The sequence below is a fragment of the Motacilla alba genome, chromosome 1 (genome assembly GCF_015832195.1).
Source record: "Motacilla alba alba isolate MOTALB_02 chromosome 1, Motacilla_alba_V1.0_pri, whole genome shotgun sequence".
Lineage (NCBI taxonomy): Eukaryota > Metazoa > Chordata > Aves > Passeriformes > Motacillidae > Motacilla > Motacilla alba.
In genome coordinates, this window is record NC_052016.1 from 88,995,692 (window position 1) to 89,011,968 (window position 16,277).

The 16,277-nt window shown below is 37.4% G+C and overlaps 1 protein-coding gene across 1 annotated transcript in view; it reads right to left on the bottom strand.

Annotated features, from left to right (window-relative positions):
* Positions 1 to 474: 474 nt before the first annotated feature.
* Positions 475 to 16,277, bottom strand: part of FAM155A (family with sequence similarity 155 member A) — a 434,568-nt gene continuing 418,765 nt past the window's right edge. Inside the window, exons 2-3 of the mRNA XM_038136314.1 lie at positions 12,528 to 12,699; positions 475 to 1,233 (exon numbers count right to left, since the gene is read on the bottom strand). Of these exons, the coding sequence (XP_037992242.1) occupies positions 938 to 1,233; positions 12,528 to 12,699 (468 nt within the window). The 3' untranslated portion in view covers positions 475 to 937. The remainder of the gene's footprint in view (positions 1,234 to 12,527; positions 12,700 to 16,277) is intronic.

Genomic DNA, 16,277 nt, shown 5'->3' on the forward strand with positions numbered 1-16,277 from the left:
AACGGGTATTGGAGCAACAGTTTGTTATATATTTTTTTATACTTTTTAACTGTCCGATCCCACCTTGTAAGGAGAGCACTTGTTTGTTCAGCTAAAAGGAACCCCCTTCATGCTCCTTTTGGGTTTGCTCAGTCAACTGTTTTGTGCAACAGTGGCAGAGGCACACTGGAATTGTGTACCCATTCATTGTGATTACACAGACAGAAGCAAATGTATGTTGTCTGTGACGGTAGATGGGAAAGGGAAAGGAGATGAATGGTTCCCATGGATAAGAGGACAGTAAGGTTTGTTTGGGGCTCTTTGCGTGGTTGCTTTTTTTTCCTTTTCTTTTTCTTATTATTTTCTCTTTTTTGGTTAAATTTTGTTTTGTTGTTATTTTTGTGGGTTTTTGTTGGGGTTTTTGTGGGCTTTTTTGGATTTTTTTGGTTTGTTTGGGTTTTTTTCTGTTTTTTTTCTTTTTTCCTGTTTTTTTCCTTTTTTTTTTTTTTTTTTTTTTTTTTGCTATGTCATGAAATCATAGCAGTCATTCCTCTAATAGAAACTGACAGGACATAAAAGACAGAACTATCAGATGAACACACACAATGACTAGAAATATATCGACAGAGAAAAGACTTAATTTAGCTTTGAGAAACTGTCCCAAAAATAAAATCCTGTATTAACAAGTGCAAAAAACAAACAAACAAAAAAAGAAACTCCAAACATTAAAACACAGTGTATAAAATGGTGTGAGAAAGTTAAGTCACCAAACAGCCTTTTAGTCAATAAAAAGCTGCATTTGTGTGTCCTTGTTGTTTAGGTAGCGGCCCATTCTTTTCATTTTACCCAAAAGGTCATTCAAGAAGAGCTCTGAGGGTAAAGCACTCAGTCCTTGCTATTTTTGACAGTAGTAATTTGGGCCTGTTGTGTTTCTATCATGTAAGATGAATCCTTTCTTTTATTCCTCATTGGCTGAATTATCTTCCAAAGTTGTTATGCTTCCAAAGCCCAGTCCTGTTGAGTTCTGTGCTGCTGAGACTGTAAGTACTGTATGTAAGAGAATTAATACAAGAACACACAGTTTAAGTCTGCTGTTACACAGTCTTGATGCTGATGAAACTGTGAGCGATGTCCTGTGACACATTGTTGAGCCACTTGTTTTTATAGTCCCTTTGGGTTGATGATCTGATAATAGTCCCCATCTGACATCACAGCATTCTGGTTCTGCATTGGTTGGATAGTTTTCATAGAGCCCTGTAGGGTAAACACAAAAGAAAAATAAATACCAGGCGCAAGGATTGGCAGAAGTAGTAGCTTGAAGAAACAGCTGACATTTGGTCTAATCTGTTAAATCCTTATCTTTGGGTGAGACTGAGATTCTCAGAAGTCCTGTAATTCTGTATAATTATAGATGTGAAGGAATATGCATCATCAAACTGCAAGCGGCATCAAAAGGTCATTCAGCACAAGTATGACACTGAGCATGATTGTGTAAAGAAGCAACATTAAAAAGCAATTGATATTTGAATGATAAGGGTGTCTGAATTCTTCCTTTTTGGGAAATAACAAACAATGACGATGTAAGAACTAATCAACCTGGATGTTTCCACAAAATCTGAACTTCAAAATTCTTCTTTAAGTATGTGAGCACATAAATACAGGCATTAAATAACAAATAACGATGTACTAATGGTATTGGCTATTTTGGTTTTCAAACCTATGTAAATTAAACTGCATCATAGGAACAGCTTCCAAACAGAGCTGTTCAGAAACTATTTGTTTATCCTAAATCATCTGAGTTCTTCCAACTGGATATTGCCTTCAACATATCCCAGAGGTGAAAAAAATCTGTCCTTGTCACACAGTGATTGGATCTCTTGATGTTTCTGATTATACAGATAGGCCATTTTTGCCTTTGAACTTTACTGAGTTCAAATGATCTGATTATGACTTTTTGAATGCTAAGAGGAACTGTATCTTTTGGAAATTGTCAGTGTTGTCTGCATTACTATATAGGAGATTAACATAACCAGAGTGTTCTGTTTGCTTCTCACATACCTTTTCCTCTGATAAATTAAATAAACTAATTTGGCTATTTAACTAGTGTTCAAATGCAAGAATATCTAACGTAATGAATAAACACCTTTTCTCCATTTAAACTGATCTTAGATTAAATTCTGCAGTAAATAATATACTCTGTGGTAGAACTAGGTTTCTCCAGGGAAAAAAAAAACAACTATCTGTGATGAAATAGTAGGATAGGGATTTTAAAGCAGCTTTATTTTTTAGAACAAGAATTACATTTTCTCCAAAATATCACAACAATATTACTTTCAAAAAGCAATTTAGGTGTAACATTCTGAGGTCCAGGCACCAGATTTCTTGCACTTTGTGAATAATCTGTAAAGAAAAGCAGTACACCTTAAAATATGATAAACCTGAATGCTTTGGTTCCTACTGCCATAAACAAAATGTGTTAGGTATGCTAAGAATGTTAAAATGCCTAGGTTGACACATTTTTACATAGCTGACACTATTTTCTGCTAAGCTATATCTGAGTCCAAATAAAGTTACATTTGTTTTTGGGTTTAACCAAATTTTTAAAGAAACAGGAACAAAAGCAACTTGTTCCATGTTCTGTAAATTCAGAATTTATCCTATGCTAAACCTGACCTATTTTTCCACTTCTGCAGTCAGAAACTTAATGCAGCATTCCGAAGGTTGAAAATTATTTATTCTCACTCTAGATCATAGCTAAAAGGATCACTTTTTTTTTTTTTTAAGAAATTTTAGTGCATTTTGGAACTTCTAGACAATTGCTCATTGAGGGTATAATAAAAGAGTCTTATTTTCTGAGACTCGTCTTTTGTGCATAAGTCTGTTTTTAAACATTGCAACATACAGGCAATAACTCCCAAAGCAGGGAATTATGATTTGTTCTGTGAACTGCAGCAGCTCAAACGATTAGCAGTAATTGAAGAGACACAGGGAATAGTTAATGCTTTGATCCCACTGAGGCTTGTTTACTTTTCAAACTATGTTTTCTGCCTTTCTTGTTATTGGAAAACCTGGACTTCCTTTGAAATCAAAGCAAAGTATATAAGTGGCAATCAAAAGGTATTTAAACAGTCCATATGCACTTACTGGATTATAAATAAATTGATGAAATAATAATAAAATAGAGGTAAATCAAAAGGCAGCAAAAGAAATTGGAGAGTTAACATTGTTTATTAAGCAATTGAATTTAGGTTTTGAATTTGCAGTTACTTATTAAATAAACCATTAACTACAGAGCCTCTATTCATATGACAGTGTAGAAAGTTTAGATAAATTCAGTAAAACATTTTGTACTGAACACAATGCATGTTCTTCACCACATACTTGTTTGAAGACACAAATATAAGCTTTTGCCCCTTGGCTCTAGTTCATCCATCTATTAAGTCAGAGGTTTACAAATGTGTGACTTAACTAGAAACCCAGGTAAACTGGCTACATCTCCCTGGAAAATCAAGGAGAAAAAACCAGCTTGTTCTTTTATCAAAATTATTCATAGACTCATAGAATGGCTTGGGTTGGAGGACACCTTAAAGATCACCTAGTTTCAACGTCCCTGCTATGTGCAGGAACACCTTTCACCAGGTTGCTCAAAGCCCCACCCAACTTGGCCTTGAGCACTTCCAGGGATACAGACTCCACAGCTTCTCTGAGGAACCTGTTTCAGTTCCTCACCACCCTCACAATAAAGAATTTCTTCCTAAAATTCCTTCCTAATATCTAATCTAAACCTACTTTTTCAGTTTGAAACCATTCCCCCTTGTCCTATCACCACTCACTATTTTAAAAAAAGTCTTTCTCCATCTTTCTTGCAGGCTCGCTTCAAGTACTGGAAGGCCACAATTAGGGCAGCCAAAGCCTTTTCTTTTCCAGAGTGAAAAATCACAGTTCTCTTAGTCTTTCCTCATAGGAAAAGAGCTCCATTCCATTGATTGTCTTGGTGTCCCTCCTCTGGACTTGTTCCAACAGGTTGATGTCCTTTTTGTGCTGAGGACCCCAGAGCTAGGTGCAGTGTTCCAGGTGAGATGTCACCAGAGCAAAGTAGAGGGGCAATGTCACCTCCTTTGCCCTGCTGGCCATGCTGCTTTTGATGAAGCCCAGGATATGTTTGGCTTTCTGAGCTGTGAGTGCCCATAGCTGGGTCATGTCCAGCCTCGCATCCACCAGAACTCCCAGGTCCTTCCGGGCAAGGCTGCTCTTGATCTGTTCATCCCCAGTCAGTTTTTGCATCAGGGGTTACCTCGACCCAAGGACCTTGTACTTGGTTTTGGTAAACTTCATGGTATTCCCATGGGCCCACTTCTTGAGCTTGCCTAGGTCCCACTGGATGGTATCCCATCCTTCAGATGTGTCAACCACTGCACTCATCTTGGTATCATCTGCAAATTTTCTAAGGGGGAACCTAATCTCTTCATTGAGAAAGATATTAAATAACACTTCATTGTAGAAGACTGCTCAGTTGGTCAGGCAGGATTGGCCCTTGTTGAAGCCATGTTGACTGTCTCAAACCACCCCCTGTTCTCCGTGTGCCTTAGCACAGCTTCTAGTACTTCTAGGATCTGTTCTGTGATCTTCCCAGCCACAGCAGTGAGTCTGACAGGTTTGTAGTTCCCAGCCTCCTCCTTGACCTATCAGCTCTTACCCTTTTAAAAGATGGGTTCCATGTTGCCCTTGTTCCAGTCACCTGGGACTTGACTTGATTGCTATGGATTTTCGAATATCATGGAGTGTGGCTTGGCAACTACATCAGCCAGCTCCCTTGGGTCTCTGGGGATGTAACTCATCGGGTCTCATAGACTTGTGTACATTCATGTTCCTCAGAAGAGTGTGAATCTGATCTTTACTTACAGTGGGAGGGGCTTTGGCTCCAGTCCACATCCTGCTGTGCATCCAGTTAAAAGATATAGGAAGAGAGGTTGCCATTCAATACTGAGGCAAGACTACTGTTGAGTACCTCAGCCTCCTCCTCATCCATTGTTGTCAGTTTTCCTACATTGTTTATAAAGCTACACCTTCTCTGGCCTTCCTTTCCTCGTTAATATATGTATAGAAGTCCTTTTTTTTGTTCTTTGTATGCCTTTACAGGTTCGGTTCCAGCTTCCTCTTGACCTTCCTTGCCCCATCCGTACATAATCTGATTTCATCTCTATGCTTTTCCAAGGTTACCTGTTCTTGCTTCCACTGCCTGTGCACTTGCTTCTCTCTCTTTTGTTTGACTGGTATTTTTTTTTTAATATTAAATACATGGGTATAAGAAATAAAAACAATATCTGTACCCACCAAACTACCAAGGCTTCCCTTTTCCTCTCTTGTCTTTATAGTTCAGTTTGTAGACATCATTATTTTATATTAATTGGATGTTTGGTAACTATTTCTGAGGCTAACTGGTCAGCTGTTACTGGCTTGACATGTATTTTGCTTTTCACTTAAAATTCTCGGTTCTGTGTCTTCATCTCCCAACTTTTCCCAGCAGTCAGCTATATTTCATCAGCAGAACTCTTAGTCCATGTGGAGGTACTTGGACCTTTATTATAATCAAGGATCTAGAATTTGCCAAGAGACTTTTTGATTTCAAATCACTCTCCAGACAGATACACTATAATTCACAAAGGTCATGCAAAATCTTTCTCTTTTCTTTGTAATCAGATAGGTTTTTTCCACATGAAGATAACATTTTGGTGATCAGCACAGAAGTTACATCTGTAGGTAGGGATTGCATGTTGCTAATGCTGATGCAAGTATTAAGGCTACTGGTTCCACTGAGATTTTTCATGGAGGCATGAAGAGAGAAATCCTGTATGTCCTGCCTAGCTGAATCAGACTGAAAGAAAAAGGAGTGACAGCATGAATACCATATTCACTTTATAGAATGTGCCTTGGGGGAAAAGCAGCAAAGCCAAAAAAGTTCTTACACAAAAATTGGAATCACAAAGACTGTCAATGCATGCATGGTCTGCTGATCAGCTAGAACACCATCTAACTCAGACACTGCTGCAGTTTCTGCCTGAGCAATTGCAGGAAACAGCCTGTAAAAGCAGCAGTTGCATTCCTATGACTCTCTTCAGCACTGTCAGGATGTGTGACACTTGTGGCTGAATTTGAATCTGCAGCAGGTGGTCTGACTTGGTTTATTTGTAGAGAAAGAGGTATGGAGCCATAATATTCTGCATTATGGGAAGCTAGTCTGGTGATATATGTGTTGCCATTGCTGGATAAGCATTTAGGAAGCCACAGAAACAAAACAGATCTTATGATATGTTATGCTTTTTCCTCTTTTGCTTTCTGTAGAACTCCAACCTGTGTTCATTTTTCACATAGATTTCTGATTATTCTTGAGAGGTATATGAAGCTTCTTGTGCTTGAAGAAAAGACCTTGAAACAAGATAAGTGGATGTAGTATACCAGAAGTTTTGAATACTCCATTTTATTGTGAAGCCCAAAATAAATGGTGTCTGCCAAGAGTGATCCATCCAGCTCTGACATCATTGTATCAGTGAATGCCAGCACTCTGAATGGCATTTCTGTTTCTGAGGAGTTATTTCTGCGATTTCAGTATTAACATTTCCCAACTATGGCAGTCAAGAGAACACATTAGATATTATATGACTAGATTTCACTGCTTTCAGGCATACAACTGATCTGGAAGCCAGAACTTTTTGATCTTATCCAGATGGTCTTCTCAATTTCTAAATTGCTGTGTCTGTGACATATCATGATGATTAGACATGTTTTTTATACCTTTCACATTATAAAAAAATGAAACAAAATTATGTGTAGAAGAATATTGAAGATAAATAAATTATTCTTTATTCAAGCAGATTATTCTTAAACTGGCAAATAAGACTGTTCAGCTGTTTTGAAAAGGCTAACTTCTATTACTCAGTTCTAATCATCAGAGGAGATCTGGGTTGGAGATATGTGTTGTTGTGTTTTAAGATACTTTTATCACTCTGTGTTGTGGTTATTATTTCAGATAGTCAACTCATGAACATTTTCTTGTGTGTATGTGCCCACATCCAATAAGAATTCATAGTTTTTCTTCATTATATATGTATTTCTTCCCTAAATTATGCATAGGTCTAATTTCCTGCTGCTGGTGTAAATCAGTGTTACTCCTCTAAAACTGAGCTACTGCAAGAAAGATGAGGAAATAGCTGACTCTCACAACTATGCAATGAAGATTTTTACCGCTACACTTGTGAGATACAGGAAAACTTGCTTCTAGAAAGTGTTTGTCTTTCTCCAGTTCTGCTTCTATATGTAGAATCTTTGACCAAAAGGATGCACTATTATGATATGATAGGAAAGGGTTATCCACATCTAAGTACTGTGTCACCATAGAAAGTTTAGGGATATCAATAAGTAAATTGTCTGGGTAATTATTATGGGAGAAAAATATTTATAGGTAATAAACCTATTACAATATGGGATCTTATTCATAGGAAAGCCCCAATACTCAAGACTAGAAGAACACTAGACTCAAAAAGATGAGCTATTTAGTTGACAGATTTTGCTGTGAAAACCATGTCAAATTTTCCCTGCAAGCAGATCCATGGCTAGTAATGATTTAAACCATGCTTATCAAACATAAAAGGGATTTGTCCTGCTGTCTCTGTTAGCTTAATATTTTGGTATTTTAGAACCTATTAAGAGGTGCAGACAGGAGGTAAATCTTGCATTATTATAAGATATTTTTAGAGGAAGAATTTGGATCAAATATATGGGTTTTTTGAATTTGCCAGGAACAACATAAAGCAGATTGAGTTCTGAGTGATTTTCTCTTCTTGAAATGTTCTACAAAATAAATAGATTATATTCCTTTCTATATATCACCTTTTCTCAAGGAAATTGCTTTTCAAATTTCACTGAAATCAGAGCATCTGTTTTGAAAGAGACACATTATAGCCAAACCTGTTGGTGAAACCCAGTCACACATCTTGAGAGGAAGCTGCAGTTTACGGAATTTCTCCTAATACTTTTGCTGAGCTTTGCTAGTTATCAAACTTCTACAGATTGATGAGAATGCTCTGTAATAATTCTCACTACATCTTTAGAAACATTATTGTGTGCTATGAAGCATGACTGACAGTGTTATTTCCAGCGAATTCTTTACTCTAAAGGAGGTGGAGTTTCCATGGAAGTGTTCATTTGCATGGATCGCATAAACATATGTTACTGTTATTTGCCAAAAATTGATTCATGCTGTGTTCCAAACAACTGAGAGGTTAATCAGAACACATAAAATTAATATGAACTGAAAGATATTAGTGATTTAAAGTATCTGAATCACCTGTCTACTTACCTCTTCTTTCCTTTTACTTTCTCCTTTTGTAGGAGTAAGTATCAGAAGTCTGCTCAACACAGGAGAATAGACAATATGATTCTCCTCTTGATGGCAGAAGACTCATTCTGATGGCACTGCTCTTAGGAAGTACTAAAGAATGACATGCTAATTTTGGAAGTCAGTGGAACACATTTCTGCCTTATTGCTGCTCACTGCATTCCCTTCCTTTCCTTCAAAGAGGAACTCTCCTTCTCCATTAAATGCCGTGACATCTATTGTACAGATAAAGAGAGTGAGTATATGGCTGGGATTTCTGGCCTGAGAATTGATGCTGGGTGATGGCCTTGTTATGCCACAGGGCACAAAGGGACCATAAGTCACGGTCAGTTCAAAGAAATCCCTTAGGACATAATTAGCCCTAAGTCTGCACTCTAAACTGGTCCAGACTTGGCACATGGACAGCAGTTTCTCCAAACATTCAGAACAGGCTGTATTAACAAGTAAGTTTTGCAAATATGAGAAGATCTGTACAATAAAGCAGCTGGTACCGAGCATCTATCTCAAGTCAACCCTAAATGCCCCTGAAAGGATTTTTCCTCACTCTAGATCTAGTTTATCTTTGTTGACCAATTGTGCATCAATGGTTGGCATAGGGTAGTATGGTGCTGTAGCCCATTTAGTTAAGGAAGAAATGACTACATTTACAATAGAAAATAATCCTGCTGGTATGAACAGTGTTTTCTTAGAAATTAAAGTTAAAAAACTTGACCTGGAACTTCATATGAGACTAATTCACTGTAGTTTTCCATGTGTGTGTATGTATACCTGAAAATTAGTGTAATCTCCCTCAAATGAGATTTTGGTTTGCATGGGCAGTTCTAGACACCTGAGTTGTAAAAAGAAACATTAGGTGAAACCCCTGGAAACTTTGGTCATATGGATATGAACTCCAAAGGTCTAAACTCAAAGTAATCACTCAGTTTTAATGAATCTGAAAACCAGCAGGTTACAGCACAGAACCTGATGAAAGGATCAACTTTTTTCCTTCTGTGTCCTGGAAGAAAGTGGGCAAGAAGGGAACACTAAATTCTTTCTACCTAACTGCATATTTCTACAATCAGAACCACACTGTGATTCTGATTGTTTTGATTAATCTCTCAAGTACTTTCCTTTGCACTGCAGTTATTTATTCCACACCCTCATATGCATTTCTACAAAAGATGGGTTCTGGTGATGCAAAATGAGGATAGCATGCCTTCTCCCTTTCCTGTTATAGGCTTTCTTTGGAGGTGATCAAGTTAGACATTCTCAGGCTAGAATACTTGTTACTTACCATATGAAGTCTTCAGGAATTTCAAATAACTTGTTATTAATCCATATTATAAACCACAATTTATTTTCTTTGAAATTTAATTACGAATATAACAATGACTGCAGTATTTATTGGAGAAAAAAAATCCATTTCTATGCTGTTTTCTCATCATGAGGCCCTTCCAAGGAAGGGTAAAGCCCTTGTTATTATGTCCTTTTACAGCTTACAGGGTTTTTTTTTCAGACCTCAACACCACAAAAAGCCTGGCCTGAAAGAAAAAAATAAAATAATTTGTGGGTTCCCTGTTGTCCACCAGTGCTGCCATGCACTCATCTCCGGCAAATCTCTGTGCTCTGACTTACTGCTGTGGTAGGACAAGATTGAAAGGGGAGGTGGCAGCTCCCACTGCCAGGGCACCTCCCAGCATGGGATATGGAGCCACACCAACCTCTACCTGTCTGCAACTGGAAAATTACTGGTAATGTTTTTGTGTCCATCCTGAGCTCTGGGCTGTAGTCAACACCAAATAAAATCAGCTATCCTTTGTATACCTTCACTTGTTACTTGATATCTAAATATTAAATAAGAATACCTTTTTACCTTATTCTTTTGTGTTTCTCTAATGAAGAGACAGATCAATAACTAGAAATCTCAGATGGTGTATACCAGACAGAAACACAAAAATTGCAGTAGGAGATGTCCCTCAAGACATGGGTGACCTTCTTTCAGCTGTTTTTTCTTCAAAAGGATTTCAAGTTATCTATCACAAGCTATGCTGAGGTAGAGTGTTTTGTCTGCTGTTGATCTCACTGTACTTTGAATGAAATAAATCTCTTTTCATTAAGCTGCAGAGAGGTATAATTCTTTATTCCTGCAGCAGATTATTGTCTAATTTCTCATTGTTTAGTGGCAGGAAGCACTCTTACTGTGAGCTGCTGCTTAATAAGGGTGAAAATGTGTCTATATTGCAGACAGAGTTTCAATTGCTGCCTCATACCTGTCCTAAACATCTTCCCTTGCACACAACTCTCTAGGGTCAGCACACTGACTCCCATGAGTCTGTGAATACAAGCTCTGCTCTGCTGCTGCTGGGTTTGGGCTTGAGAGGACAAAAAGTTCAACCAAATGTTTGTGGACAGCTGAGATGAGATGTAGGTCATCCTGATTTTAAGTGTCTGCAGTAAGACCCTGGTCTAACAGCAGCTCCAGCAAATAGAGTACAGCCAGCGATGTGAGCAAGGCCTCTTGTCAGGCACAGGTGCCCACTCAGGGGGAATTAAATGGCTCTCAGCTCTACTGACTACACCAATGACTCTAGGCAGAGCTTAGTCACAGAGTTTATGTGTAGATACCTGCATTAATAATAGCTGCAACAAAATGAGTTTAATCCTCCCCTAAAGCTGCTTTTTCATCCCAGACTCAGAGATGTCAGTAATCTTTTCAAAGTCATCTATTTTGTGTGTTTTAGGAAGGAATTTGGTTTGTGAGTTATACTAGGAAAATGAAGACAGGGATATGTATTTCCTGACAGATTTTCTGAAATACATGCCAAGATGATTTTGTTTGCTGTTGGGTTGGTTTCTCGCCACTGTATATGTGTGTGTGTGCATGCATATATGTGAACATACATATAGATTTTGTACTTGTGGTAAATAAAATTTTCCTAAGTCTCTCACTTCTACTATACTACCTTAAACTGGAAAAAAATTCTCATTTGCTCACTGCATATACATATTGGAAGACTATTAATTTTTAAAATATGCATTGAAGTGCTAAGAATGATGATTCAAAATTGTAACTTAGCTCACTTTTTGTTAAATATTCTTTAGCATATAGATGGATATAGCTTGATTGTGTGCAATAGGTTTAATCTTCAAGAAAAAAATGCCTTGCTACAAGAATCACTTTAAATCTAAACACAGGGTATAAGGTGAAGTGAGTTGCCATGATCCTTATGCCTGCATGTAAGATGGTATCCAACATTTATGGATTTTTATAATTGACTCTTCTTTTAAGTATCTTACCTTAGACAACTTATTTACTATCAAGATTTCCAGTGAAGCCCTAATTTAGAGGTGAGGAGAGTTTCATTTCTGATATTTGGACAAGGGTGTCAAATGATCTAAGTGTTGAAAGGTTTTTTATCAATTTACTTGGAATAAGTTGCCTGAATATCTTTGAGATTCTCAGATGATAGTCTAGGCATCGGAAATCTGAAGATAATATTGGTATAAGCTGAAATTTTTTGAAGATGACTCCCATCCATTACTGAAAAAATTATCTGTGGCACCTGAGATATACATTAGCAATACCTTTCAAAATGAAAAAATATTCATAAAATGTAACCAGACTCAATAGGAAACAAACAAAGATCAAACAAAGAAAGTTCTTTACAGGTGAACAACTGATTCTTAAATTTCTTCACTAGTGAAAGATGTTTTCTTAAACACTTTCTAAGAGCTGCTGCACAATTTTGAATGCTGTGTTTCAGAGTTTTGAATGCTTGTTTTTGAATACTTGTTTATTCTGGCATAAGAATGTAGGCAAACAAAGGTGAATATGCTAAAAACTGGACCCACCTTTTCTCTTTTTTTCTGAATATTGCATGACATGCAACCTCTTTACTCTGAGTACTGCATGACATGAAGTAAAATAAATCCTCCACCAAATTATTAAGTATAAAAAATAAGCAGAATAATTTTTTCTAGCAATTTTGTTTTATAAAGCTGATGACTGGCAGTCTGTATCATAACTGTGCATTACTGGGTTTGAGCTAAAATCCTAGCACCTCCAAGAAATCTTGCTGATGTGGAATACCTTAAAGCTCTCAGAGTTAGAGCTAAATCCATGACATTTAGACTTATGAAAACAAGCGGAATTGGTTTTTCTGTACTATACCTGTACAGATGAAACTTGATAGTCCTCCATAGATGACATCATCATTGTCTGGTAATATAAAGGGACACCTCGTTTGAACCTCCAAACAGTATTGCTTGCAAGGAATTCTGTTGCTGCAGTGAAACTGTGTGACTTCAAAATACTGGGAACAGAGCCAGGCTTTGTAGACAGTCTGGAAAAAAGAAAACCAGAAATATAGATGGATGACAATGTCACTGTCATTATTAGAAGAACATACTGTACTGCACACCTACATTAATGCTGCTTTTGGAAGAAAATTTTGAGAGAATATCACCTGGGTAAAATATGCTCTTAACTTTTGACTGTCCTCCCACTTCAGAAATGAAAACTCCAGCAAAGTCATTTAAAAGCAACAGTTATTTAGGACTAGGCTTATGCTATTTTGTTAACTTTGTAAACAGTTATGTCTCTTAGATATGACTTTTTATTAGACATGTGCATGCATGCAACACAGCCCTGTCCCTGCACCACCATATCTCACCAAGTGAGATCCTAATCTCATTTGAAGCTGGACAAGGACAAATTTATAAAAGTGCCTGCAAGAAAGAGTTGAAAGCTGGCCTCAGGCCAAGTCTGTCTTTATAGCATCTAGAGCTAAGCTATCAGGTTGCAATAGATGGTGCTGCTTCCCTTCAAATAAAACCTTATCCAGTCCACAGCATTAAAACACACATTGGGGTACCTGAACACCAGCAACTGTAGACTAGGGGATAAATCTGACACAGTGAAAACCTATGTCTACATTTGGGGGCTAAAAGGAACACTTTAAGGATGCTCTCATCGGATGCTGCATGGCCGTGGCTGCAGAACTTGTGATTATTGCAATTATTGTCACCATTTAAACAGAAAAGTAAAATACATGTGCTGATTTTAATTTTTGCTACCTTTTGTCTTCCAAACAATGATGTTTTCCATCAGTATTAAACTCTTTTGGACACGGAAAAGTTTCATGCAAAATTAGGTAGGACACCAGACTACAAATGTGATAAAAAACCTGTGTGACTGAGTACAGAGAGATTTCCTTGTTCCCCATTTTATTTTCCACTTAAATTGTTTTGGAGTACATTATTTACTGTCTAGATACTTGCTATCTAGGTTGTTACAAAAAAAAAAAAAATCCTTTTTGGTATTTTTTAATTATCTGAAAATCCTGGAAACTACCTTTCATTAAACATAGACTGAAAATCAATATAGCCAGCTCATCATTTCCATTCTTTCTAGGAATGATGCAATAAAAAAAGAAACTATGTATGAAATTTTTAAGCCGAGAAAGCTAAAGAAACGACACCTGAAATGACCAATCTAGATGACAGTTTGGTTTGATCTCAGTATGTTTCATCTCACTGGTTATAATTTCATGAATGCCAATAGCAGCCTAAATTGTATAATTAATATCAACATAGTAGCCCCAGAATCACCAAACGTTTATTTTAGATTGTTTGCAACAGTGGCAGGTATGTGTTAAGTTGCTAGGTGATAAAATGAAGCCTTTATTACTAATCTATGGTTTGTAGTTATCACTTTATAGCAGTTTTTGCCTACTGCATTCTGTAGAACATGGGGTTTTTTTCATTAAAAATTCAATTTTAATTGCTTACTAAGGTTTCTTATCCACAGTAAATGATTAATGAGAAGGAAGACCAGGAAATGTGTGTACCTTTTGTTCTTAAACTTTTAATCAGAAAGTGGTTTTCCCACTGTCAATTACATCACCCACCACATTTCTGATGCTTCAGTTGCTTTACTGACATTTGCAACAATAAAGCATAAAATCACAGAATATACTGAGTGCGAAAAGATCAAGGATCATTGGATCTTGGTCCTGCTCAGGACCATCCCCAAAAGTCACACCATGTGCATTGTCCACACACTTCCTGAACTCTGTCATGCTGGTGCGGTGACCACTTCCCTGGGGACCCTGTTCCACTTGTCAATGACCCTCTGGGTGACGAATATTTTCCTACCTAAACCTCCTCTGACACAGCTTCAGGCCATTCTCATGGCTCCTGTCACAGGTCACCACAGAGAAGAGATCAGTGCCTGCCCCGCCTGTTTCCCTCACAAGGAAGTTGTGACTGCAGCGAGGTGTCCCTTCAGTCTCCTCCACGATGAACAGACCAAGCGACCTCAGCTGCTCCTCACATGGCTCCTCCTCAAGGCCCTTCACCATCTTTGCTGCCCTCCTTTGGATGCTATCTAATAACTTTATATCTTATATTGTCGTACCCAAAACTGCACTCGGGATTCAAGGTTAGGTGAAATAAAGCAATAGTTTTTTCTATTTTTATTTAGTAATCATAGTCAATTGTTTGGAGACAGGGATGTTTGGTCTGGTAACAGTTATACATTCAAAGAAGTTCTTTCCTGATCATAGACCTGTTTAGTATGACATGTTCTCTTCATAAAATACATCTAATAGAAGCAAGTTGGTTTATGACTCATATTTGAAAGTGTAAATCAGTTTTTAGGAAGTATATTGAACAGTCCACCATACATGGTAACAAGAAAATGAGCAAAACCATGTGTCTACTGAAGCAAGACCAAAAATGTTTATTCAGGAGCAGAAGAAAATAATGCAATCGTGGGCTTCTATGAAGATTTTTGTGTATCCAATCTCCATTCATACACATCATCTTCCTGCTCTGATTCACAAGTCCTCAGCTTTGTCTCAAAATTACTTTTGAATTGTCCATATTTCTAAAGAGTGCATGAGTATACCTGTTCCTGAGATCTGTTTCTCAGATGAATGCCTCCCACTCTGTATCCTTCCTTATTTTCTTTACCCTGCAGCAGATTTAAAGCATGTCTATAATCTATATTAATATTTTTAATATTCTGGTTCCCTTTTGCTCTGTTTTACCCAGTAAGGCTACACAGACTCCTTGACAAGGCCTATTCATAGTGTCTATCCGTCAGTCCACTGCCTTCACAGCTTTGACCTGTGTTAATGCCTACATTTCTAGAGAGTGCCTGGCCCTTGTCTGGAAAAAGGAGTGTGCCAAGAACTGCACCCAGTAAGCAGTTTTGTCTTTTTCTGGAGAAAAAGGAAAATTATGTAAGTGTTTGCAGTTGAGCTGTGCTGGGTTAGCTGGGAGACCAGAATGTGGTCCCTCTCTGCTCTCACTGCTACAGACATGATTTAAATACTTGCTTTCTTAACAAACATCCCAAATAATCTCTCCTAATTTTCTTGGACTTTCTAGACACCAAAGGTTTTACACAGACATCTTAATTTCATGCTTAAACATGTGTTACAGAAGTTGAAGAACTGATCTTATATTTCTACATATAACTCTGCTCAACAGCATTTGCATGAGTCTCATGGCTGACCCAGTTGAGTAAGAAGACTCAGGGTAGTCCAAAGTTTTTCTTGTCTGTTTCAGGGAAAAGGAGAGATGGCTTTTTTAGCTTTAGTAGAAGTTCATAATCTGGAACTGAAATGTCTTGAAATTTCTTGAATTTTTTTTCCTAGTAGTAAAGCAGATATTGCAGCCTTTGATCAGCCAATATTCCTTCTTTTACCCAGGAAAATATAGATTTTTTTTTGTTTGGAATTTTGCTGTACCTCCTAGCAAGTCCAAAATGCTGATTTTCAGAGACTTAAAACATGCATTATGTAACAAGGCCTGAAAATATCAGTGATATTGAGCTTGGTGTTCACTTTATAAATGATGCTTCAATATGAGAGTTCTTTCCTTCTTAAAGAACATCAATAGATAAATTCAAAGA